The sequence below is a fragment of the Pavona decussata genome, unplaced genomic scaffold (genome assembly GCF_977016875.1).
Source record: "Pavona decussata unplaced genomic scaffold, jaPavDecu1.1 SCAFFOLD_64, whole genome shotgun sequence".
Taxonomy (NCBI): Eukaryota; Metazoa; Cnidaria; class Anthozoa; order Scleractinia; family Agariciidae; genus Pavona; species Pavona decussata.
The window spans coordinates 6,694,911-6,718,953 of NW_028145484.1; the positions used below are offsets into that span (position 1 = coordinate 6,694,911).

Consider the following 24,043-nt stretch of genomic DNA (forward strand, 5'->3'; position numbering starts at 1 on the left):
TGTGAATGATGTTCTCAATTTGTTTCCTTTTACCACTTGTGACATCATTGTAGACTGTGTTGTTATTGGTTACGGGCGAGTGATAAAAAAAAGTTAGTTGTGAATATTGTTTCTTCGAGAAACAAGGAGTTCAGACTTGGAATTTTTTTACCAGACGTGTCATTATTTTGATCAGGGTGAGGATGTATTAGTGCCCTTTTACTTGGAAGCTGAGAAACTCAGCGAGGTTCTCCTATAGAACCATCCACCATTTATTTCAGAAAGCTTGTCCTCCGTCCGTACCATATCATAACATTTGTTTAGACACGATGAATCTTAAAAGAATAGCTTGTGGGGTCGTGGTACAACTCAGTTACAACTAATACTAATACTAATACTAATACTAATACTAATACTAATACTAATACTAATACTAATACTAATACTAATACTAATATTAATACTAATACTAATACTAATGCTACTACTTTTAACACTTTAAGAAACTGCTGATCTGTTTTTGCCTGGAGTGCAACTTTCAACCTCATATTGAAACTGCTCTGATTTGTTATAGTTAAAAGTTCTATACTCATGACCAGCTTCAAGTACCGATTGACCCTTTTGTCTCTCCACCCTGATTCTTATTATCACTCCAATCCTCTGGAAAAGAAACCTCTTTCGTTAAAGTCAATTGTTTTCTCTGAGTTCTCCTCAATTGACATGCCTTGACCATCATACATACACCAATGGCAAAAACACAACAAGGCCAGAACAGCGCGTGTACAGTCAGAGTCTTGTGTACGCTGATGTCGAGGATAACCTCCTCTGGTTTCGTGGGGTTGAAGTAGCATTCTAAAAATGAACCTGTCTGTCCCTTGGTTCGTTTGTAACGCAACACGGACGCCAGGTTTTCTTTTTCGTCAGACCTGCAAGGTGGTCCGTATGTACACTAAGGAAATAAAAAGAAAAATTCAAACTGACCTTCAGGACACAGACTTTAGAATCGAAAATGTGACGGCTGGAATTTTTTCTTTTTTTAATTTTCATAATTTTAGTTTTTTATCTAAATACTGATATTATCCGCATATACTTTTAACTAGAAATACGTGACTCGCAAAACCTCGCCAAGCTAGGGCTGGGTGGACAGTTGATTTGGAGTGAAGGAATGGGCTAGGGCAGCTAGAAAATATGAATTATCGCGGTTAGAGTTAGAACAAAATTTTTTGTCATAAATGAGATGCTGCCACAAGTAACAAGTTAAACATTTTCAGTGAAACACGTGTCTTGGGATTTTGACTCTCAATTTTTGCTGGCTGATTTTCTGGCATAATTTAAGCTAATGAGATTAAATTTAGAAATACAGTTGACTATAAAAATAAGCGAAAAAACGGAACGACGTTTCGGAGTCATCTTGGCACCATTCTTTACTTGATAATGGTACCAAGATGACACCGAAACGTCGTTCCGTTTTGTCGCTTATTTTTTAAAGTCAACTATAATTTAAGCTTTATTGTTAATTTTTCTAGGTCAATATATAATAATAATAATAATAATAATAATAATAATAATAATAATAATAATAATAATAATAATAATAATAATAATAATAATAATAATAATACTTACTAATCGAAAAGCGTTGCACGACGAAGTAGTGTTCACGCTGCCGTTTATGGTCTCTAGCGGGCTTTGTTAAGTGTTTGAATTGTCATTATAATTTAAATGTCGAGAATACTTCGAAAGGAGACCAAACAGTGCCATGTTTTTATTTCAAACACATTGATCGTTTTACTCTGCTAGCTTTGTCGCTTCTGTTTTCGATTACCGCGGGTTGAAAACAAACAAGGACGACAAAAGTGAAGAAACGGGGAACAACAGAGACACCTCTGCTTAGCAGGGTACCCGCATCGCCGTTTGAATTTATCCCCTGGGGTTTGTTTAGTAAAAAGCTTTTCTTAAACTGTTTTACAGGTGGCAGTCGGAGTGAGATCGAGCGGAACGGCAGCAGAAAAAATTATTTTAGAAAGTCATCAAAAGTCTCACAGTCTCAGTTGGTCATCATTATAAATGAACAATGGGGTTTAAAAGCAAAATAGTCATTTTATAAAGATGGCTTTAATCCTTGCTGCTGATAAAGAAAATCTATATTCATACATAAATTGTTTTCAAACATGGCGTAAACAAAAGGGAGCATTTGATCAACGGACTGTAAAATTTTCACAATGTTAGATTTGACTACAAGCCGTCTTGAATATTTAGCGCGATAGTTATGTGCGGTTAGAGGAAAATGTTACTTTTGTTTGTAATAAAAGCTATTTTAAATGGTGTGAAATCTACTTTCCCTGATTCCTTGTGTATTGTTTAAATTAGCCCTGTGATGACCAGCTTAAGGTGCTTTTGGCGCAAAAGAGATATGCTTTTAAAATAAATACCCCTGAACTTTCAGCACCGTCTAAAAGATCTAAGGTTTTTTTGCCTTGAATTTGCCGGTTTAGTTTTAGTTTCGTTTAATACAATATACATAAACATGACTTACATGCGATCCTAGGTCGAAGATGTTGTTATGCAAAAGAACAGACTTGTACAGCTGTCTTTTATGTGTCCTGTCTGTTATTCTCACCAACACTCGCAAGCAAGGATAGCGACTGAAGCAAGAGTGTATTTCGCATTTGCAGCTAACGTTGTGACCTGTAATTACTGAATTTTCCACAATGCAATTTCCACTCTCGTAACCGAAACCTTTGGCTATGTTGCGAACGACGTCCAAACTGAGAAATGCCAAGAGGAACAAACCAACGAACATAAAAGCCACCGCACCAGACTGGCACTTCAGTGTGAGGACTGATCTTTTTTCTTGTTTCAAGAGTTCCTCATAAACTCTCCGAATTCGCGTAGAACGATTGAAAATGTCGCTTCGTGTACAGATCATTGCGATATCAACAAGCTGTTTGAACTCACATTTGAGTGGTACGACTTTGTGACCGTTGTTCACCACCGACTGTCATTGGCTTTGTATGCTGTTTTTTCGTCGATCACAATTAATTCACTCAGTGTACTCTTGTTCTTTTGAACCAGGTGGTGAGATTAAAGTGTCGAGTCTTGCTATCAATCTCTCCGAGTTATCAGCACCAAATGAGATTGTTAGAACTATAAATATTCATTTTTTTTTTCACACAGGCTGTCAGAATATAAGCTAATTGTGGCCAATAAGATGTGGTCTTAATAAAGCAAATGTAAATTTCAATTTCTCATATGGGGCAATTTTCACAATTGACAAGCGAATAAAAAAAACTTATTAGCACACGTATAATTTTTTGTCGTTTGATGCGGACACGCATTTTTCATTCGACTGTTCATTTTGTTATAAATATCCCTCTTGTAAAAAGCCAACCCATCGGTACTCAACATTTTATTTCAACCAATAAATAATTATATAAGTAAAACGCGGGATTTAAGGCCATTAAAAAAAAGTTAAGACCGGTGCTTGATTGCGCAAAGCTGTATAAAGCTTTTATACTGTCAATCTTGATTGTTTCCAGCTTTAAAGGCCGGCCATGCGGCCATGCGGTCTCGTCCCCAGTGTCTTCTCTGCGATTTAAAATGGCGATAAAAGACCAGGCCTCAGGAATTCTTGATGTCGGGTTCTTCTTTCGCTGCTGTTTTGAAAACAAAACGACGCGCATCCGTCCATCGTCAACGGCTTCCACCTGACGAGACAGAAAAAGAAAGGGGTACGAAAGGTATCAATGCCAACCGCGTGAGACTGGAATAAACGTTTAAATCTTCTATTTTACTCTGCTCCAGCGATGTTTAAAGGTCCTTGCCTTTGTCCTGTATGTACCGTGGACGACATCTCGTGCATGGTTATACAGTTTTTTTTTTTTTTTGTTAAAAATTGTACGATTTCTCTCCCGGCAAACCCTATCAAATTGTTATGAGTTATTAGGAATTTGGCCAAACTGCAATTCTCATGAAACTTGATAGTAGTTAGTGGTAACAATTGTTAACAATTATTGTTAAGTATATTTTTAATCCCAAAGGCAGCGCATGACTCTTTTTTCAAGTGCACCTTTCTTTATGCATGTTTCCCGAATAAAGACAACAACAACAACAACAACAACAAAGACCACAAACAACACACAAGGAACCGCAACAAACAAACAAATGCACATGGTCCATATCAAATGTTAACGTTCTATCTTGTTTCGTTTACTATTTTGATGTGCAATTTTCACCGGAATATTTCGTGTAACACTCGAGTGTCGTTTTTAGTCACAATTAAACGCCTCTCCAGGCATTTTTGTCCAATAAAATTACCCTCTTTCGGAAATTTGGAATATCCTCCCAATTTTTCTGCGACATTCACGGTAAAGATTTCCAATTTCCCGAGTTTTAATGTCCTCCTGTGCCGTAATTATTTCATGTTTCCCTGACATTTTTTCAAAAATCTCTCCAGATTCGCGGAGGAATTTTCTGTGAAACAGGCCCTTGATCTTGGACGCCTAAGGGTTGCAATCCTCCCTGTGCGTAAATGTATTTATCGATGCTATATTTTCAAGGGAATGTGTTTAACGTGCAGAATTGGCTTAAAGGCTATGAATAGTACACAATACCCGTCGACAATTAGACAAGGACATGAAAAGGGACATGAATGAAACGCTTCTTTCCCTACGATGTCTTCGGGCGACTTGCCAGCCTTACAGTATCAAAATGGCTGAAAAAGAGAGAAAAATACAGCCGACAGCGGTACCTCTGGACACTTTGCGGGAGCGTTGTACCATGACGATGCACCACAAGAGTTCGGCCCGCGGTTCGCTTATGCCAGGTGGAGATGGTTCCGCGCTGCTTTCCGATACCTTGTCCCCGACAAGACAGCGAGGGAGAGAAAAGTCGGCCCCTAGACCATATGAGACAGATCCCTTTTGTTGGCACCTCAGTTTCACCTTACTGACTTAAATTGAGATTCAGCCATGTATATATATGACAATGTATAGTCACTTCGTCTTCCATGTGGTACGTTTTGAGGTTTGAGCATGCGCCCGGGCTAAAACAATATAATGACAGAAGGAAGACTCGTGGTCAAACGACCTGTAGTCTTGGAGGTACCGCTAGTCTTGGACTCCTTTTACCTCATTTCATTCTTCAATTTTCATTGTTGATTTCCCGAAAACAATTGATCCTTCGATGAATTGTTGACATTGTTAATAGAATCAGGTTGTCACGCGAGGCGCTCTTTGAAAGCCGCTGAAAATGTGCCGCGTTTGCTACTACAACAACTCAAATGCTACCTTTCGCCTCTTGATATCTGATGACATCAATCCTAACCCTGGACCGGTTTTTGCTTCGATCGACTGCTGGTAAGATCAATTATGTGCCTCGTGATGAATGCCAGCACAGCTCAATAAATTGACAATCCGTGCGTAACCTCCATCGCTTCTAGAACTTGGTATACGCCGAAAACTCTGACGTTATATGTGTCAATGAGACATGGTTGAACCGAAATATCAGCAACTCTGAAATATTGCATTCTGGCTTTACAATATTTGGGAGAGATCGGTCTTATCGAGGTGGTGCCGGGTGGAGTTCTTATCGCAATCAAAACAACCTCCTCCTTCAAAGCTGTCAAAGAAATTAAACCTAAATCGGAAGCCGAGCTGCAACAGCTTGAGTTTATTTTTGCCAAAATTTCTACGCTTGCTGGCCGGTCAAAGAATTTTATTCTGTTTTTGCTATAGACCACCCCATGAGGATCGAAGTTGAATGGATGTATTCGATAATTTTATGCATGAAGTTTGTGACCAGTTCGACAATATTTTAATTTCAAGTGATTTTAATTTGCCAGACATTCTCTGGGACTCCATTGACAGCGCATCGGGTGTTAACGAACTAGCCTTTATTGAAACCCTTCACGACCACGTCTTGACACAACTCAATAAAAAACGCACTTGCATGTGGCAACAACATATACTTGACCTTGTAATCACGAGCGTGCCGAATCGTGTCAATGTAACCGACACTGATGGTTTCCAGACCATAGCGTCATTATTTTCCAGTTTCACACTTAAGTGTCGAGTAACCAGCAATAACTCGTGTCCAGATGAATTGACTTGTTGAAATATCTTGTCATATGTGACTGTCTACAGGTAGGGGTATGCGAAGCGCGCGCGTGATGGATCTAGCGAGTCAGCAAAGCCAGTCCCTCCTCGCTCCCTTTTCTTATTTCAAGGTAGCCTACGTGTAGCTAATTTCAAGGCATAATTTAACCATTACTTTGTGCGCGTAATCCGAGAAAAAAAGTACGATTGCTCGCATCCCTTGTTCCTAAAATCAAATTATAAAGCTTGTTATTAGCCGTGGTCACACTACATACTTTTACCCTGCAAAAAATAAATAAATAAATAAATAAATAAATAAATAAATAAAAAGATTTACCTGGCAAACTCAATCGTGTTCACCAGAGGCAGAAGTTACTTCGCGTTTCAATTTTTAGTAAGTAAGTAAGTAAGTAAGTAAGTAAGTAAGTAAGTAAGTAAGTGAGTAAGTAAGTAAGTAAGTAAGTAAGTAAGTAAGTAAGTAACTTTATTTAATTTATCAACATATCACATATTAGCAAAAACCTCGTTTAAATGCAAATGTGCTTTGTAACTTGAGTTTAATATATTACAGATGTGGTGTTTACAATTAAAAAAAATAAAAATAAACAAATAAATTATAAAGATTAATAAAATAAAATTAAAATAAAAAATTGAATAAATAGGTAAACAAGTAGATAAAAAATAGATGAGTAGAAATACGAGTTTATCTATTAACAGAAATCACAGTTGCGGTCACGTGAGGACAACAATGGCATTCGAAGCAACTTTCGCCTAAATTCAGAAAGAGAGTCTGCTGCTCTAATGTTGTCTGGTAAATTTAGCGGCCTGATAAGTGTAAGAGCGGAGCATATGCGACGAGTTTGGTCATCAACAAAGGCTAGAATAACTGAAATATATTTGTTAAAAAAAAAAACCCAAATTTTTGCCCGATATTTCGGTTTGCAATACAAACCTTCCTCGAATGAAAAAGAAAAGTGAGAAACATAAAAGGATCGCTACAAATAAAGATTTAAAATATAAAATATTTATTATGTTATATTTGTTATTCTAGCCTTTGTTGTTTATTTTATCAAGCTCGTCACCTCCACCGTTGGGATCAGTCTGCCGTCAATATTTTGTATTTAAAATAATTGGCTGATCCAGGTCTACAAGTGATCCGGCAGCAGTCATCGGTTTGTCACTGTGGAATTGCAGATTTTATTGTACAAAGGTAGGTAGATAGTTAGTTGATAACGATATTATCTAGCTGATGGAAATACCGTGTATAATTAGCAATTATTCCATGAGCGCGGGTTGGATATGAGATGATAGATAGCCAACGAGGCGCGTAGCGCCGAGTTGGCTATAATCATCTCATATCCAACAAGCGCGAGTGAAATAATTGTTTTGTTAAAAACAATAAAGTAATATTGGTAGGCCTTGCTGGTTTCCTTTTTAAGAGCAACCAGAAAACAATTTATGGTGCTACTTCTCGGGCATGGTATAATGGCTCATATACCATGGCCGCTAAGCCAATCAAAAACATGGAATTGCATTATACAATGATCCAGTTTTTAATAAATAAAGTTATCCTATCCTATCCTATTACTGCTATTAAGCTCCCCCTCTCAAATTAGCCCTCCCTCTCTAATAAGCCCCCCTTTTCAGAGGAAGAAAGTTATTAAGCTCCCACCTCTCTTTCAGGGTCCCCCTCACCCCTTATTCTTCACAACCAAATTGCATACAGTACATGTACAGTATTTAGTTTTTAACATTTTGATTTAGCTTACCGTTTTGTTTAGGTTTTAATTTTACCATTTATAATTTTTGTACCAGTCACAAATTTCAAGGTTCCCACAAGTGAATAAAAATGTTGAAAATAACTTGTATAACAAGTAAAATATCACCCAAATCTCCATATTAGACAGTCATTGCCTAGTCTTCCTCGCAGCATTGCGTAAAGACACTAAAAACGGCTGCGAGGGAGACTAGTCATTGCCTTGGTCCAAATACAGGAAGTAGGGAAGCGTACTTACCGGTAATACGTTTCATTAAATTAAATTAAAACCCCCATCTATAAAGCGCCCCCCCCCCCCCCCCATTCAAACGTGCTTAAAATAAATAAGCCCCCCCTCCCCCCGGAGCTTAATAGAGGATTTACGATAATAGACCTATTCGGCTAACGCAATGTTGTACCCAATTCAAATCCTTTGGGGATAAAATGTTTGGTTCTAAGTATTTCCATATCATTTAAATGTGACTGCTACATTATAATGCAAATGCAATGAACAAAACATCTTAACCCCGGGGGATCTGAATTGGGTACAACATTGGGTTACCCGAATAGGTCTATTCCAAAGCGTTCCAGTCATTTGCAAAAAGAAGTAGTTGTCGACTCACGCCAAGAGTAACAAGATTTATCTCGCCTCTCTTTGTTTTGCTTCAGAAAGGCAAGCGTATAGTTTTCCTTGTTTACTTATGTTTGCTTTTACATAAGTCATGCAAAGATATTTGGGGGGAGGAGTATGGGACACTGACAGCGGTGCTCACTGCTGCGAGAGGCTTGGGCCTAACTTGTTCCCAGTTTTCAATCTTACATACTTCAAAATGGCGGCTGCTTTGGAATTCCGATTTGCTCGGCTTATACGAGCAGTCTTATTTGAGAAAGGATTTGCCATGAACGCACTTCAACAGGTTAAAGGAACTAATAATTCGGCAAGGCACTTTGGCAGAAGAGTAAGTTTGCTATTATTCGTAGTTGTTTGAGAGTAAGCCAGTTAAGTGATGGATTAGTTGCTAAAGAAACTCTACCCCATGCCACTCTCTTAACAATTGTGTTGTACACGTGGCATGTTATGCATAGATACGAATGTCTACTGTTAACAACAACTTCAAATGCGGAGGTGAAAGTCCATCATTGGAGAGTTTTGTTGCTGAATAAATATTAAGAAAGAAAGAAAATCTGTTTTGGCAGGTGCGTAAGTCATCACTTGACCCTGAAGTTGATTTAAGGCTTCGTTTTCGAAAATAATTCCTTTGATTAATCAGGGAACATGATTATTGTGAAATGCTTTTATTAGTAATATTTTGTAATTGTTCTATATGATCTTTGTCTTTCTATATGGCAAAGGGTTAAAATTCCGCAATACCTCAAAGAGAGACTGTTTGATGTGCATGAAAGAATGTTTTCACCGAAAGGTTCTTCATGATTTGTCAAGAGCAATGATAAATCAATAGATTGACCTGACCAATTAACCTAGAGTAGTCAATCGATAAAAATCAGTATCAATCTATCAATCAATAATTATTAAATTTGGTAAATCTGATTTTATTAACATTGATTGTATTGATCAATCAGTAGAAATTGATGTCACACTCATAATCATTTATCTATTTATCTTGATTTTTACCAATTTCATTGATTCATATCGGAAGATTTGTTTGTGCCAGTGACATCAGTTCATCATTGGAATTGGTGCAAGAAATGACAATTGACTTTATGCAAATAGTACATTTTTGACCAACAAGTTCAAAATATCACGAGTGTTCACTTTCTGTTAACGGCTGGATAGCGTCCACGTTTGTATGCTCCTGATTTCTTCCGGTTTTTGTCGTTTTCAAACCATATGGCAACCTCAGTGCAATGAAAATGATGTTTTGTGTTACTAATAAGCCAAGTTACTGTTTAGGTTTCTCGCCATTTGAAGAAGAAAACAAGGAAAGCATTAGTTTCTTGCTCTTTGATGAGATGCTGCTTTCAGACTATATATCAGCTATTATTGATTAATTTGGAAAATCGATGCTTAAGTGCACAGGTTTCACTAATTCATTAAAAAGGGAAATTATTTCACTATGTTTAGGACACTGGAAAAGCAAACACAGACAAACCTCTTTTTCTTCAATGTTAAGGGTCTGAGTCTCAATCTTGACATCAAATAACAACATTGTTGGACTTCCATTTTAAATCAATAAAATCATGAAAAATCGATAATAACGATTTGACAAACCAAATTGATAATTGATTTTCACCGATTTCCATTTTTCACTGATTTCCATTATCAGTAAAAATCACTTGATGTATACCAATTTTTATCGCTTGCCTTTGCTGGCAATTAAGGAGAAAGCTGAAAAGTGCTGGCTGGTGGGTCTGAACTGAAAACTCCTCCGACACGGAAGTTTGCCAACAGAGGGGAGGACTGTATGATATGATGTTTAGAAAGCAAAAATTCCATAACTTGGGTGCAGTGCAAACTAATTTCATCTGTTATGGTTTGTTGTTCAAGGATTGCATGGAATTTGTACATTTTGCCCCGGTTGTATTAATAGTGTAAATAAATTAGAATAAAACAATAATTTAATAAATAGTGATTTAAATTAAGGCCTTAAGTATGTCTGTTGGATATATTTAGGCCACTTTTAATATTATTGTGGGTGACATCTTTAATGAAATTACCTTTTAAAATCCTGAGGGCCAGTCATATGACACTACTATGTAAAAATATTAGCAGGACAGCTGTTGGGGTGATTGTTAGGCAGCCCCATAAGAGTTACCAGGAGGTGTATGTACTTATTATTCCTGACAAGTAGTTCTTGTCCTATTTGTTTTTGTTGTTACTTTATTATAATGGCTCACAGTGATAATTCCAAAAATGCTCATATAAATAATAAATTCTTATGTCTTAACCCTTTAAGCCCTAATATCCAACCCCTGAGGTCATGAGAACTAAGGAAATTGACTATCTAAAGGTGAATGTTCTTGATATTTCAATTACTTCTCTCCAGTTTTTTTAATATAAAGAAAGTATGGGGATAAGATAAGAGAACTTGTTAAGGCACGCATTACATCCATGTTAAGGCTCAATAGGCCATCCCTCATTGCTTTCATTATTATCAATGTTGATTACCTCCCCCCCCCCCCACCCCTTGTGGTGTTAGAAAATAAAGTGATTTTGGTGGTCATTGTTCTATAGGTCTGTCAGCTGTGTAATCAGTTTGTGAAGGTGACTCAACCCAGAAAAGTAGTCCCTCCGTTACTTGCACTTGGTTGGTTTGGAGCTTCAAAACCTCAGGAATCTTTGACTGTGTCAGAAACTGGAAACACAATGAGTGAGCTTGATAATGATTTGAAGACAGCGGATGAGTTGTATGACAACAATGAAACACAGAAGACATACGACCTGCTTATCAAACATAAAGATGCACAAAATGCAGAGGTTGAGTGGCGATTAGCGAGAGCATGCAGGGTGTTGGCAGAAAATAGTACAGATGCAGAGAAGAAGAAAGCATTGACTTATGAATTACTTGATCATGCCAAGCTGGCTTTGAGTTTGGATGACAAGAACTTTGCCTGTCATAAAGTAAGAGTCATTCTGTCTTAATTCACGTCTTATCTGTCCAGCTAAAGCAAACCAATAATATTTATTATGATGCTTAATGTTAGTCTAATGGTTAGTGTGGCATGCTTTTTAATCCAAAATTCAGCGGTTGTAGCATGTTGACTCTTCATTGTAGTGTTTTCTCCCTAGTCAGAAAACTTTACTCCACATTATCTGCTTACTAAGATGTCTTTATATGGCTGCCTTAACTGTCAGGGAAGCCTAACATAATGTGATCAGAGGTGGACTTAACTCCCATTGAAAATATACTGGCCTAGTTTCATGTCACAGTAACTAGCTTAAAAAAATTGCTGAGAAGTGATTTGTTTCACCTATTCAGACTTCCAGTGTTTCACAGTATTGAAAATATGTTGGGCAAATTTTGAAAACTGTTAGCCCTCAATCCAAATTTTTAACTAAACTGTTGTCAAACTTCATTAGCTAGGACTTAACATAATAAGCAGTGAGTTGTTGTTTGGTTAATTGTGAAGAACAGCTCTCCTCTCCAACTGTTGGCCAACTGTCAGTTGTCTGCCAGCCGACAGGTTACTGACACATAATTGACAGTCCACCAAGGGCTACCGACAGTTAATCGAAGTAGAAATTAACGTGACACTGAAACCCGATAGATATCATAATACATAAACTACTCACACTATTTCAAGTTGATTTAACCCGAGAGTCATCTGCATACAATGTAGTTTTGGTTCTACTGGACAAGCATTCAAAGACTATTCTTACGCTATTTGAAGTTGATTTAACCCAAGAGTAACGTAAATGCTTACTGCGTAAGGCACTCATAGGAATCGCCCTGCAATGCATTGCGAACTCCGGAGCATGACCTTGTCATCCACGACCACATGGGATCAGTGAAAGAACTTGAAGCTGTCTGCAGAAAAAGACTTACCAGTTTTGGCCAACAAGCAGAGGGAGCAGACGGCGGGGCAGCTGCTTCCTCTAAGATTTGACGACCGCTTCTACGAGTGAAGCTGTTCTTCTTACAAACAGCTCTATTAGGAGCCACCAAGTTTACAAAAGTCAATGACCAACAATAAATAATATATAAACAAAAACATAAAGCATTAACTGTAAAATTCAGAGGGAGACTGGAACTCATATAAGTATTCCAACATAGCATACAGGTTAAATCATTGTGACTGTAGTTACCGGTATTAGATATTTTTGCTGTTCCTGTTGGTGCTTTCAATAGGTCTTGCATTTATCAGCGCAGCACTTTAGACACTACTGTTTCCCATACAGTGCACAGTGTGCCTTTCAAATCCACCTTTTGGTCATACATACCGCGCAATACTTATGAAACATTGTACCTGACAACTTACAGACACTTCACCAACAGTTGGCCAGTTTGTCAACAGACTGTTCGCCAACAATTTTGACCCAAACTGATCGCTGTTTGTCACTTGTCTGTCAACCAACTGTCAGCCTCTTGTTGGTACATGGCTGGCCAATAGTCAGTCGACCATCAGCCGTTTGTCAGGCAACTGACACCTGACAGTTGGTCAACAGTCAGAGAGGAGAGCTGTTCTTCACAATTACCATTGTTTGATTGAATTTTATCCTTAAGTCAGGCTGGTTGCACGTAACTTTGAGTAAATTTGTCTTCAAGTGAGGCAGTTTTATCAACAATGTGTGCATGCTTATGTGCAAAGCCCGAAAAAGGTTCCTGTGATGATCATTACCCTTGAAAACTTTGTATTTGCCTTTGACATCTTTGACATCTTTTGAACCCCAGTCCTCACTGGCTTGTGTGTAAAGAATGAACAATTATTTTGCAATGAGTTTTAATTTGCTTGTGTAATAACAAATGATTTGCTTCCTTGAAAAGTTTTCCTTGGTGCACTACTGTCAGAGGACATTTTCATTTTCAAGACAATATTTGACAAATCTTCTTGTTTAAAAACTGGTGTTAAGGACCACTTTTTATTTGAACAACAAGTTTTGTCATCAGGTAAAACATGCCAAATTTTGGCTCACACAAAAGAAATATAACGTGACTGTCGTAACAGCTGACTTGTCAAGAAAACCTTGGTAAATTCAATCACAGTGGGAAGTAGCATGGGGGCTAGGGATAACCTCAACTATGGCCCAGTTAGCATTATTTGGCATTAAGCTGGCTGGCATGGATTGGCCCTAATTCAAAAATTTGGTATGGCCTTGTCCAACCCAGGTAGAAAAGGTTTTTGTGTGGGGATATTTGCTGTTTAACATTTAGGTTTTGCTGTCAGGTTTTCCTATGCATGGTTTTTCCAGTTTTTAAGCAAGGAGATTTTGAGAGAGAAACTTTTCAAGTTCTCATGTACATACAAAATGTAAAACTTGTGAAATGCTCCTTTACAGCCAGGCTCAAAGTGCGGATGCAGGTGTGGTTCAGTGGTTGTATAAGCACATGTTGGGACTTTCCATTAACATTCCAATCAGACGATTGAAAAGTCAGCAGTTCAAGGCTGGCCAGGCCAAGGCTGGAATTGTTTCTTTTGAGAAGAAACTATACTCTTCAATATCTCTTTCAATATCTCCCTGCATTGGTCCCAAGTGTAATAGGTACCTGGGCCACTGTTACCACTAAGCAAAATATTTGAACAAAAATTCTGGTGCGAGAAATAACAGTATTCCACTTAGAAGTACTAATGTTCATTATTGCTTCATGCCCTGAGAAGTCAGTGCCAGCACTGATGAGTCACATGGCCTGTTCAATCCTTCCTTCTTTTTTTAATCAGCCTTATTGGTAAACTACAATAATTTATTTAATGTTATGGGGGGAAAATGTGACTCATGCATATAAGCAAGATTGTAGAGGAAGCAAAACTTTCAAAAACAGGGGCCCAAATATAAGGGGTGCAAATGGAAAGGTTAGGAATGTTGATTGGAATGCAAATTGCTTTCACTTAGGTTACGGTTACCATACCTCTTTTTGCTTTAATACGCTTATCCGCTAGTTCTGCTGTGGCCCAGTGCCTTAAATCTCTGTGTTGTTCTCAACAGTGGTATGCAATCGCACTTTCTAATGTCGGTGACTATGAAGGATCAAAGGCTAAATTAGAGAATGCTTTCGTCATGAAGGAGCATTTTGAGGTGAGATTTCAACTATCAATGGCTTTAGGGTATCAATAATAATAATAATAATAATAAATAATAATAATATAAAATCTTTATTAACATATTTCAAGCAAATTGCTATTCACAAGTTCAAAGTAGAAAAAAGAGAAAAGTAGAAAGTAGAAAAGTAGAAAAAAGATAGACAGTTGGGATTAATAATAATAATAATAATAATAATAATTATAATAATAATAATAATTAAAATAATAATAGTAATAATACTTATAGTGTGCAAATTAACATGGGAAATATCATCAAATAATTATAACAATAATTGTAACAATAAAACCAAACTAAATTCAATATTCTTAAAAGCAAGCATAATAATAATAAAATAACAACAACTTAACTTGTTTTGCAGAAAGCAATTAAGTTGAATCCCACTGATCCAACTTCTCGCCATTTACTTGGTATTTGGTAAGACCACTTAATTGCCCTGTTTTGATTTTTAATTTCTAGCAACACCATGTTTCCTCAAATACCTGTCTCTTAAGCACTGTTGTGTAGTCATTTACTACTTAAGTGAGGACACACACACTCCTCCATTGCTTTCTATGTAATGTCCTTTATTCACTAAGCAATTATCTATATTGGAGTACAATCATTATTCTACTTCAACTCAGTAACAGTACTTTCACATCATGCTATAGCATGCAGTAGTTTCAAATAAGGTAACAGTAACACATGTCTTTGTTACTATTAGTAATCAATACACTACAAGCACTTCCCCATCTTGTAACTGAGAACATTTTGTCATAAACAAAGGCTTTTACCAGACAAAGCAAAGACAGAAAATTCAACCAAATCACAAATCGTAAAGGAGCAGCACTCATGTGTCTTCAAACTGTTTTCAAACATGTTTCACACACATACACATGCACAGAAGAAAAACCACAGTGTTTCTTTGTTTACTGTGAACAGGTGTTTTACCTTTGCTGACATGGGTTGGGTGACAAGGAAACTAGCATCTGCTGTACTTGCTTCACCACCAACTGCTACATATGAAGAGGTAAAATAATATTGATGTGGTGTCAGTATCCTGTCTTATGCCTTAAATTTGTTGGTAAAACCCTTTCCGTTTATTATTATTATTGTTATTATTATTATTATTATTTTCTTTTTACAGGCACTAGGACATTTTCAGAAAGCTGAAGACTGTGAGTAATCAATCACCCCTACTCCCCCACCAGATAGGCTTTAGACTTAAGACTGACTTACAGCTTTTAGGGGTGGGAAGAGGGGAAAGGAGCTGAGCCAAGTCAGTTAATTAACCATGGTGACCTAGCTTAACAAAACAAAGGTGCTTTAATTTTTAAATTAGAGCTCTGGAAGAAAATTTGATTTCAATAGGTTAGCGAAATGTTTAAAAAAAATTTAAAATGAAAGCAACTGAGAAACTGTTGCTTGTAAAAATCCAAAGCATTGTTTTTAAAAGTTGAACCAGAGCTGAACTTTTCCCTTTGCCACTGAACTGTCGGAGGAAGTAGTCACGCTGAGTCCAGCATAACATCACAATTTCAAATCAGAACAAAACTGAAGTTGTATGTGGCAGGCAAGGGATTAGTCAAATTGAATGCATGTAAATGAGGGCACGTAAATATTATTTAGAAGAAAATGGGAAGATAAACTGTATCTTTCAAAGAGAGCTCGAAATTCAATTTTCATCCCATGTGGAGTGAGTGTTGTGGTTGACGATGAGCCTTGTTTCCTCTTCATTTCATGCTTTGTGACAATCTAGGGACAGTCCAAACCAACATTTCGTGTGTGAACATCTCTCATCTCTCTGTATAGGGTATCGGCGCCACACAAAAACTATGTAAAAATAATAAATTATCCAGTTGAGTAAACACAGCATTACCATAAAGTTTTCAAATTAATGACTTTCCTATTTAATTAATTGCAATAAAATTGGACAGTTGTTGTAGTATTTTAACCCTCTGAAAGTAACCTGATGCAGGAGCAAAGAGTTTATCCTATTAAGAGAGCCATTCTGAAAATTCTTGCCCGGGCAAATTGTTGCAAAAGTTAAAATTTTAACCATCCTGAAGTAGCCACATCTCTAAAAATCCTACCAAATCATAAGGTAGCAAGTTGCATTAACATGTGAACCTTCTCTCCACGCAGGCCCAAAGGAGGCATTCCCTTTTATTATATAAAGAGTAATCTTGTACCAAGATGTGTGTCTTCAGAGAAAACCCATAGTGAGAACATCTGGGTACAAGATTAATAAATAGTTGGGGAAATAAACAACGAAACAACACTTTGCTTTTTCTTACATGGCCAAGTGGAGCCAAACTTCTACAGCAAAAATCATCTATTACTTGGAAAAACATTTCTACGACAGAATAAAAAGGAGGAAGCTAGGAGGTGGCTGGACAAAGCAGCGAACAGTAATATATGGAAAACTGTGGATGACAAATCGGTCAGTAAAGCGCCAACACATATGCTAAGTAGAAATTACAGCACATGCATATTTGAGGTCCAGAAAAATCACTGCTAGTTGGTGCAGAAGTGGTCAATTAATGCCGCAATGCATTAGAAGTTTGGACTCTTCGGCTGATAATGCATTACATAAACTTGGTCAATTGAGTCCTGACTACAAACCAATGCTGGCGGTGGGATATGATGATAGTCAAGTACAAGTTAAGAATGTGACAAAGGCGCTTTTTCTAGCAATGAAGTGGCATATTGCTTTACCTCTGTCTCAAAGTATTAACAGAATTGGCAATACTTCAGTGAATGAACTACTTAAAGAAAAAAAGTTAAGAATGTCATACCAACAAAACTATGGGGATGGCTATGTCCAGCAGCTACGCAGCAGTCCTAAGTTCAAATTTATCTTGAGTGAGTCCTTAGTGCTGTTTCTAAGTGATGGCTTCCCCATGCATCTGTTAGGACAAGGTTGGAATTTCAAGGCCACCATGATCCGGTAATTCGAGATCATACTCTTAAATATTTCTTGTCTAAATGACTCTTTAGGGAATCATGATGGCGTTTGAACCTGGTCATTGAAAATGACTACAGAAAATGCCGTATTTGACCAAAAATAAGCTTACTTAGGTGTAACCTTTCCCCCATATCCCTGGAAAAATACAAAAAGATCTGTGTGTACGCAAGTCTTATTCTTCACTGGGTTATTTCGTACGTGTTTATATTGTTTCCTCTTTATTTTCCTTCTAAAAGGCACAGGAGGAAGCTCAAGAACTTATACGGAAGCACTTTTAATGTGGCAGACATTGCAGTTTAGGAATGGTCAGCCTATGGTTTACACAATGATTCTTGTTGCGTTCTTGTTGGGCATCCGAAATTGAAATACAAGTTATTTATTGCAAAACTCTCTGTTTGGTTGCTTCAGTTTGGATGCTTTTAGTCATTATTTTATTGATTCTTCCATCCTCAGTTGAAATATATGCATTTCACAAATTTCATAAATGTCACTTGCATCAGTTCACCATCGCTGGTATAATAGAAATTTACATACATACTGACCAGTTCCCAGTTGCCTTGATAGCTCAGTTGTTACAGCACTGCACCAGTACTTGCAAAGGTTATGGGTTTGAATCTCATTCAATACTTGAAGATCTCAACTGGTCTCGGAATGGGGGAGGGAAGACAACTCAGGGAGGAGGATGGTGGTGAGAGGAGGGAGGGTTGTTTTGCCTTGGCAGTTAGGGTAACCCTTGTAGGTGGGACCACTTTTCTTCATATAAACATTTCAACTCGTCTATTGAGACGAAACGGCAGGCACATTTATTTGAACTTTAGGTTTTTGAGGTTTCAATCGCATGTCCATTTACAAGAAGTGAAGTTTATAATAGTTATTCCCACGGTTTAAATAAAAGAAAGAAACTAAAACATCAATCAAGACATAGCGATAAACAACTATATCCAAATGATATGAATAATTGTTTTTATGAATTGGTGTTTACTTTTTAAAACTGATCCTGCAATCTTGACACTTTCACAATATACACTTGATTGCAAAAATATTGACACCTTAAAAGCATAAACCGTGAACGATGAGACCTAAGGGATTTGTGGGTAGTGTTTAAAAATTGGTGCTTGTTGGCCAACTTGGCACTTAAGAAAAGCTTGGACAGTTTCCATCATTCGTCACATGCCACTAATTTTGGTTATCAACCGTCGCTTGAGAATAGAATATGCAAATAAATTTAGTACACTTATACCCATAAAGCCATTGGATCTCATCATTCACGGTTTGTGTTTTTAGGTGTCAACGTTTTTGCAATCGAGTGTATTCACACCCCGATAGTCTATAAAATGCCCATAAATGGGTTTGGAAAATCCTATATTTGACCGAGAAATTAACTTATGAATAATAAAATCGAAATTGGTTAAAGAGGTAAAAGGGATCTTGTTGATTTTTTAAACTGAGGCTAACAAATTCCTATTGCTTCAATATTCATTGGGTTTGTGACAATTTTTGACAAAAAGATCACATTGCCTGACCATGCAAAAAATAGCTTGTGTACAACAGCCATGACAGAGCCTGCCAGAAGACACACTTATGACATGCATTACATACCAGCTAGCAACAACACAGGAGGCAATGTTTACTTCTCATTACCAGGAAAACTGGTCAGAAAAGTGCCATGGACAGCTGTTGGAATGACCATGGACTTCCTCTTTATCTCCCATTCCACTTCGACATGAAGATTCAATACTTTTACATGCAATCTCCCTAGTCTCAGGATTCCTTAGAAACAACTGACGTAGGGTCACTGCAAAGACCTCGTGAGCAGACCACTGACTGAACACCTCACAGTCTGTTCTACAGTTTATTAATGGATTGATTGGTGGATAGAGAAGATCTATCACCATGACCCAATCTTTCATTAACAGCTCTTCAAGGGTGTTGAAATGATGGACTGGCAATTCTTAAAAAGAACAAAACATTATCAATTCAGCAAGTTAATGCTGAGCTGTCTAATATATTAAACAACATAGCTGACTTGTCATGATCAAGCTTTAATTATAACCATGGTTTATCAATTTGTCCAGGCATATCGTGGCTTAAATTCTCATCATACTGTGCAGGTGGGGGTAATTTAGCTTCCAAAACAATCGGGCCCCCAAAAGGGCAAGGAATCACTGAGGCTGCTAGCAAAGATGAAGATAACATGAAGAAAGCTGGATAGCCTGAGGGAGTAGATATACCTGCCACACACTACATTTGTAGCAGATGTACACTCTAGCAAGGACTGTTGCTGGTTACTTCCATGTGGAACTCCACAGCTGCAGTGGATGCTACTGGGTGCAACTCTGTAACCTTCAAGACTGAAGGATGCCCATTAAGTAGTAATCCAACTGGTTTATGACTGTCATCGTTAAACCATCTGTCTGATCAATATTAGTAAGGCTTGTTGTTGTCATGGCTTGTCATTACCATTATCAAGGCTGTTTAATATCAGTCAGGGCTGTTGCTATGTTTAAGTCAGTCCTGAGGTGGTTGCTAATCAGTGCCTCAAACACAAGTGACTGACTGTGATTTGAACTGAAGCGTAAATAATTTTATAATGTTTAATTTCAGAAAATCACCAACTATGTACAGTTATTTTAATGTGAATATTATTTATTTTATTCACATCTCTTTAACTTCAGCCACTTGGAACACAGCCATTACTTGCAGGATCTCTAAAGAACAGGAGGTGTGATGCCTTCAAGAATGATGACTTTTGTTAATCTTTTGAATAATCACTGATGTAATTTTTTTTATGACAACCATGAGGTGATGTATAAAAATGCTTTATTTTACACACCTGTGTGAATGGTCTGTTGTTTATTAAGTCGCTTGGTTTTCTTGCAGCATATTCACTCTCAGGCTTTTAATGATAAAGGGACAGAACTCTGTCTTCCTCAGATGCTTCAACATCTTGAAGCTTTTCTTCCACACATGAAGAATTGCAGAAGGAGAAGTAGCCATAGTCATAGTGACTTCTTACAAAAAGATTGAGGCTTGCACAATCTCCAACTCAGTGCTGCTGTTATACCTGAATTTTGCAAAAGAAAGTGAGATTAATTGATGAGAAACTAATTACATGAATCCAAGTGGTTCTATGTGTGAGTGGCCAGTGCTTACCTGCAGTTGTAACTTCACTGTCAGAAGTGTTGCCAAGCAGTAGGCCACTTGTAACCAATTAGCACAACTGACAATGAAGTTACTGATTTACTGTAAGACTGAAGTGAATTTCACTGGTCGAGGAAGCTTTTGACAGGCTGTTATATAATAATAATAATAATAATAATAATAATAATAATAATAATAATAATAATAATAATAATAATAATAATAATAATAATAAGGCTTTGGTTCTACTACTTTACCTTGGTGGTGGATAGAGGAAGTGAGGACCTATACACCCCAGACAAAATCGTAACTAAAACTAGAAATCAACCAAGCATAAGCCACATTATATTGAACATTGAATTCTTGTACAAAGCTGCGTGAGAACAAGTATTTACATTTAATTTGAAGGGACCGCGACCACTTTTTAGGCCGTAAATAACACATATTCTTTTGTTTTCTGTTTCCGTTTAGCCACCACCCAACAAGATCATGTATGATCTTTTGTAAATCATTACTCAGAAGGGACAAAAGTTCAATTCTTAATGACACTACCCCGGACTGCTGACAGATAATAACAGTTTACAGACAGAAGAGATGTCTATAAATATTAGAACTTATGGGTAAACAGGAATTGTTACAGTGATCTGTTACAAAATGTTATACAAAGTTTCATCAGAAGAATGAATAGATGTGCAAAAATCAAATTAATTAGTTCCTATTTGCCTAATTTTAGCTTCTAAGGTAATATTTTTATGTAATAAATTAATCAAGCTAGTATTAGGCTTATTTTGTTGATATTTCCCGTAAGCGACCACTGTAGGCAACCACTTTGTTGTGCCCCAAGGATTGTCGCTTACAATAGAGTTGACTGTATGTCAACTGCCTCTAAAATAAAATGCCTTTCAAAACACTCCCTGAGTAAGCACTGGATACTATTTAAGTCTGTCATGCTAGCACCATACACTGGAAGTGGATAATTGATCTCAGAGAGTATAAGAGTTTTAAACAGATTTTCTATTTCTTCTTTTGTATTGAGTATAACCCCCTTTACTAGTTTATATAATAACATATAAGCATTAGCCTCGCACAACTTTTGTTGTACATGGGATGTGAATTTTCAATCACTGTAGCTCCTAATAAATTATTTATCATGTTGTTCCATATCATGTGTTGCAGGGTATTCTATGGTAGTCCCTAATTCCTCTTGTTGCATTACACAAAGTGATCTATCATTTAAATGGTCAGAATTTAGAATTTTATCCACAGACTCAAACAGTTAAAACCACTTGATGCAGCATAACAAACAGCAACAAAGCGAAGTGCTGCTCAGTAGCTGTTATTTCAATGGTTGCACTTAAAGATTTTATCAACAGCCTCTAAAGTTAGAATCACTTGATACTATCCAATAAACAGTACCACAGGAACATACTGCTCAGTAGCTGTGATTTTAATGGGCCCACTTTACAATTTCCACAGATTCTAGAACCACCTTGTACAGATTGACAAATAATAGTATGGGAAAGTACTGCTTGCTCGCTTTTATTTGGATTAGTCACACTTCAGAACTTCATCCTCAGGCTCTGCAAAAATTAAGACGGTACTACTGAATTGCCACACTACAAATTCTGGGCATAACTATGCTTGGTTGTTTTATGTTGGGAATGAATAACAGATGCATTTATTGCTGGACAGGTACATTTTTCAGGTCACATTCCCCATGTCAATGTTGTACTGGCATGTAAACAAGAGTGTAAGCATCCCCTAATCCCAAAATATTAGCTTTTTAGTATGGGGTTGGGGCTAGGAAACTGTTTAGCTTGGTTGTATACAATTATTACAGTGAGCTGTATTTGTGACCTGTGACATGTAAAAAAAACGTTTTATATTAATTTTGTTATATAGAATAAAAACTTTAGTTGGCCTATCATGAATTGCCTATCACAATCTGATTTTACAAAGAGTGGATAGCTGTATCCAGCAAATAAGTCACTAAGGCAGTGGATACCATGTATTGGTTGGATAGCGATTTATCCACTGGATAGAGTTATCCGCTCTAACCCTAACCACTGGGTCTAGAAGTTACAAGTAAAAGGTAGAGTTAAGATTTGAATAGTGACTTACTCATTTGGAAGTGTAAAGAAACGGTGAAACTTGCCTTAGTTATCCTTGCGGCTGCCTAGTTTCCTCCAGGGATGAAAGGAAGAGGGAATCTGGAAAAGAATAATTTGGCAGGACCATCGTGTCGTTTTTGGCGGGAAGGTTTGGTTATGTTAATGAAAATCCGTAGCGGTTCGAAGTCGTATTTATGTGGCTTAGTTATTGTTGATTTTTTGACCGCCTGGTGATTGAAGGGCATCATTAAGTCCGGAAATCCGCAAGTCACTGGCACCTTTCAAAGAAACGAAACGTGTCTTCCATCCTTCCATCGTTGAAAGAGCTTTTAAGCGCTATTGCTTCGGCGATGGCTGGTGGATCGATCCAGGCGGAAAGTTTATCAGCAACTCTTCAATATTCCTGTCCACGGTAATCTTTAGTAACCTCGGTATTGCCGTGAGTTGTGGCCCATTTGCCAACTTATGTCGTGCTCGAATTGGGGAAATGAAGAGTTGGTTTTAGACTTATAAAATTTTGATCAAAGCACGGGACTGTGTGTTCGCCGTCAAAAAAGTCCGCCATTACCCACAATGCAAAGGGAACCTTCATTCTTGTACCACAGTCAAACCAAAACGCACGCTCGTCCCATCTAATAAACAAAATCTCGCCTAAGCCTTTCGCTCAAACTCGATTTCAATGAAAATTGACTTTTATGTTTTCCACATGTAAATATTTAGGACTGCAACCTATGTAATCAAGAAAAAGAAAAAAATATAGCTTGCAACGAACACTCGACAATCGAACGAGGAAATCTAAGAGAGAGAGCGCCTCAGTTCAGGCAAGAAACGAATCTGAGAGACTTGTTTACTTTGTAAACCGTACGCAATCTCTTAGGGATCGATGTCAGTAAAATTAAATGCTCGTCAACGATGCACGTTCGGTCAGCCCCAACTTTACAATAAAACGTTCCTCAGTCAATCTTACACCCAATAGTAGTGTAGTAAAACAAACAGAGAGAAAAAACTGTTAATGGTGGATTTCTTAACTCACTTATCAATAAAGAGCTAAAAAATCTGACACCCACCCTCAAAGCCAATACCGTGCTAAAAGCCATTTGGGAGCATGGCAGTGACAGATTAAAGTCCCGTTGACTCGAACAAGATAAAGGGGCACACCAGGTTCCCCCCTGGCGTGTGAGTGTCACAGGACACCCACCCTCAAAGCCAATACCGTGCTAAAAGCCATTTGGGAGCATGGCAGTGACAGATTAAAGTCCCGTTGACTCGAACAAGATAAAGGGGCACACCAGGTTCCCC

General features: G+C 37.5%; 2 protein-coding genes and 1 long non-coding RNA gene across 7 annotated transcripts; 1 reads left to right on the forward strand and 2 right to left on the reverse strand.

The window, feature by feature from the left end:
* Positions 1-400: 400 nt before the first annotated feature.
* Positions 401-15,616, reverse strand: LOC146478808 (calcium-activated potassium channel subunit beta-2-like). 3 transcript variants are annotated; one of them, XM_085112441.1, is made up of 4 exons: positions 15,476-15,616; positions 14,355-14,463; positions 2,516-3,686; positions 401-928 (listed from the first exon to the last, which is right to left on the reverse strand). In XM_085112441.1, the coding sequence occupies exons 3-4, from the start codon at positions 2,906-2,908 to the stop codon at positions 581-583; spliced, it is 741 nt and encodes a 246-aa protein (XP_084968567.1). In that variant the 5' UTR covers positions 2,909-3,686; positions 14,355-14,463; positions 15,476-15,616; the 3' UTR covers positions 401-580. The 3 variants fall into 3 exon arrangements, 2 of the variants coding, with proteins under 2 accessions (XP_084968567.1, XP_084968568.1); XR_014865170.1 differs by having other exon boundaries at positions 815-928; positions 2,938-3,686; XM_085112442.1 differs by lacking the exon at positions 15,476-15,616 and having other exon boundaries at positions 14,355-14,487.
* LOC146478809 (regulator of microtubule dynamics protein 1-like) lies at positions 8,641-21,799 on the forward strand. Of its 3 annotated transcripts, none has more exons than XR_014865169.1 (8): positions 8,641-8,789; positions 11,024-11,410; positions 14,432-14,521; positions 14,907-14,962; positions 15,467-15,554; positions 15,672-15,702; positions 16,831-19,864; positions 20,168-21,799. XR_014865169.1 is itself a non-coding variant. In XM_085112440.1 (8 exons), exons 1-8 carry the CDS (start codon positions 8,661-8,663, stop codon positions 17,768-17,770), a joined length of 960 nt encoding a protein of 319 aa, XP_084968566.1. In that variant the 5' UTR covers positions 8,642-8,660; the 3' UTR covers positions 17,771-21,799. The 3 variants fall into 3 exon arrangements, 2 of the variants coding, with proteins under 2 accessions (XP_084968565.1, XP_084968566.1); XM_085112440.1 differs by having other exon boundaries at positions 8,642-8,789; positions 16,831-16,967; positions 17,729-21,799; XM_085112439.1 differs by having other exon boundaries at positions 16,831-21,799.
* On the reverse strand, positions 15,991-23,311 carry LOC146478810 (uncharacterized). The gene is made up of 3 exons (XR_014865171.1): positions 22,755-23,311; positions 17,323-20,556; positions 15,991-16,357 (listed from the first exon to the last, which is right to left on the reverse strand). It is a non-coding gene; the product is annotated as an uncharacterized LOC146478810 (long non-coding RNA).
* Positions 23,312-24,043: the final 732 nt, after the last annotated feature.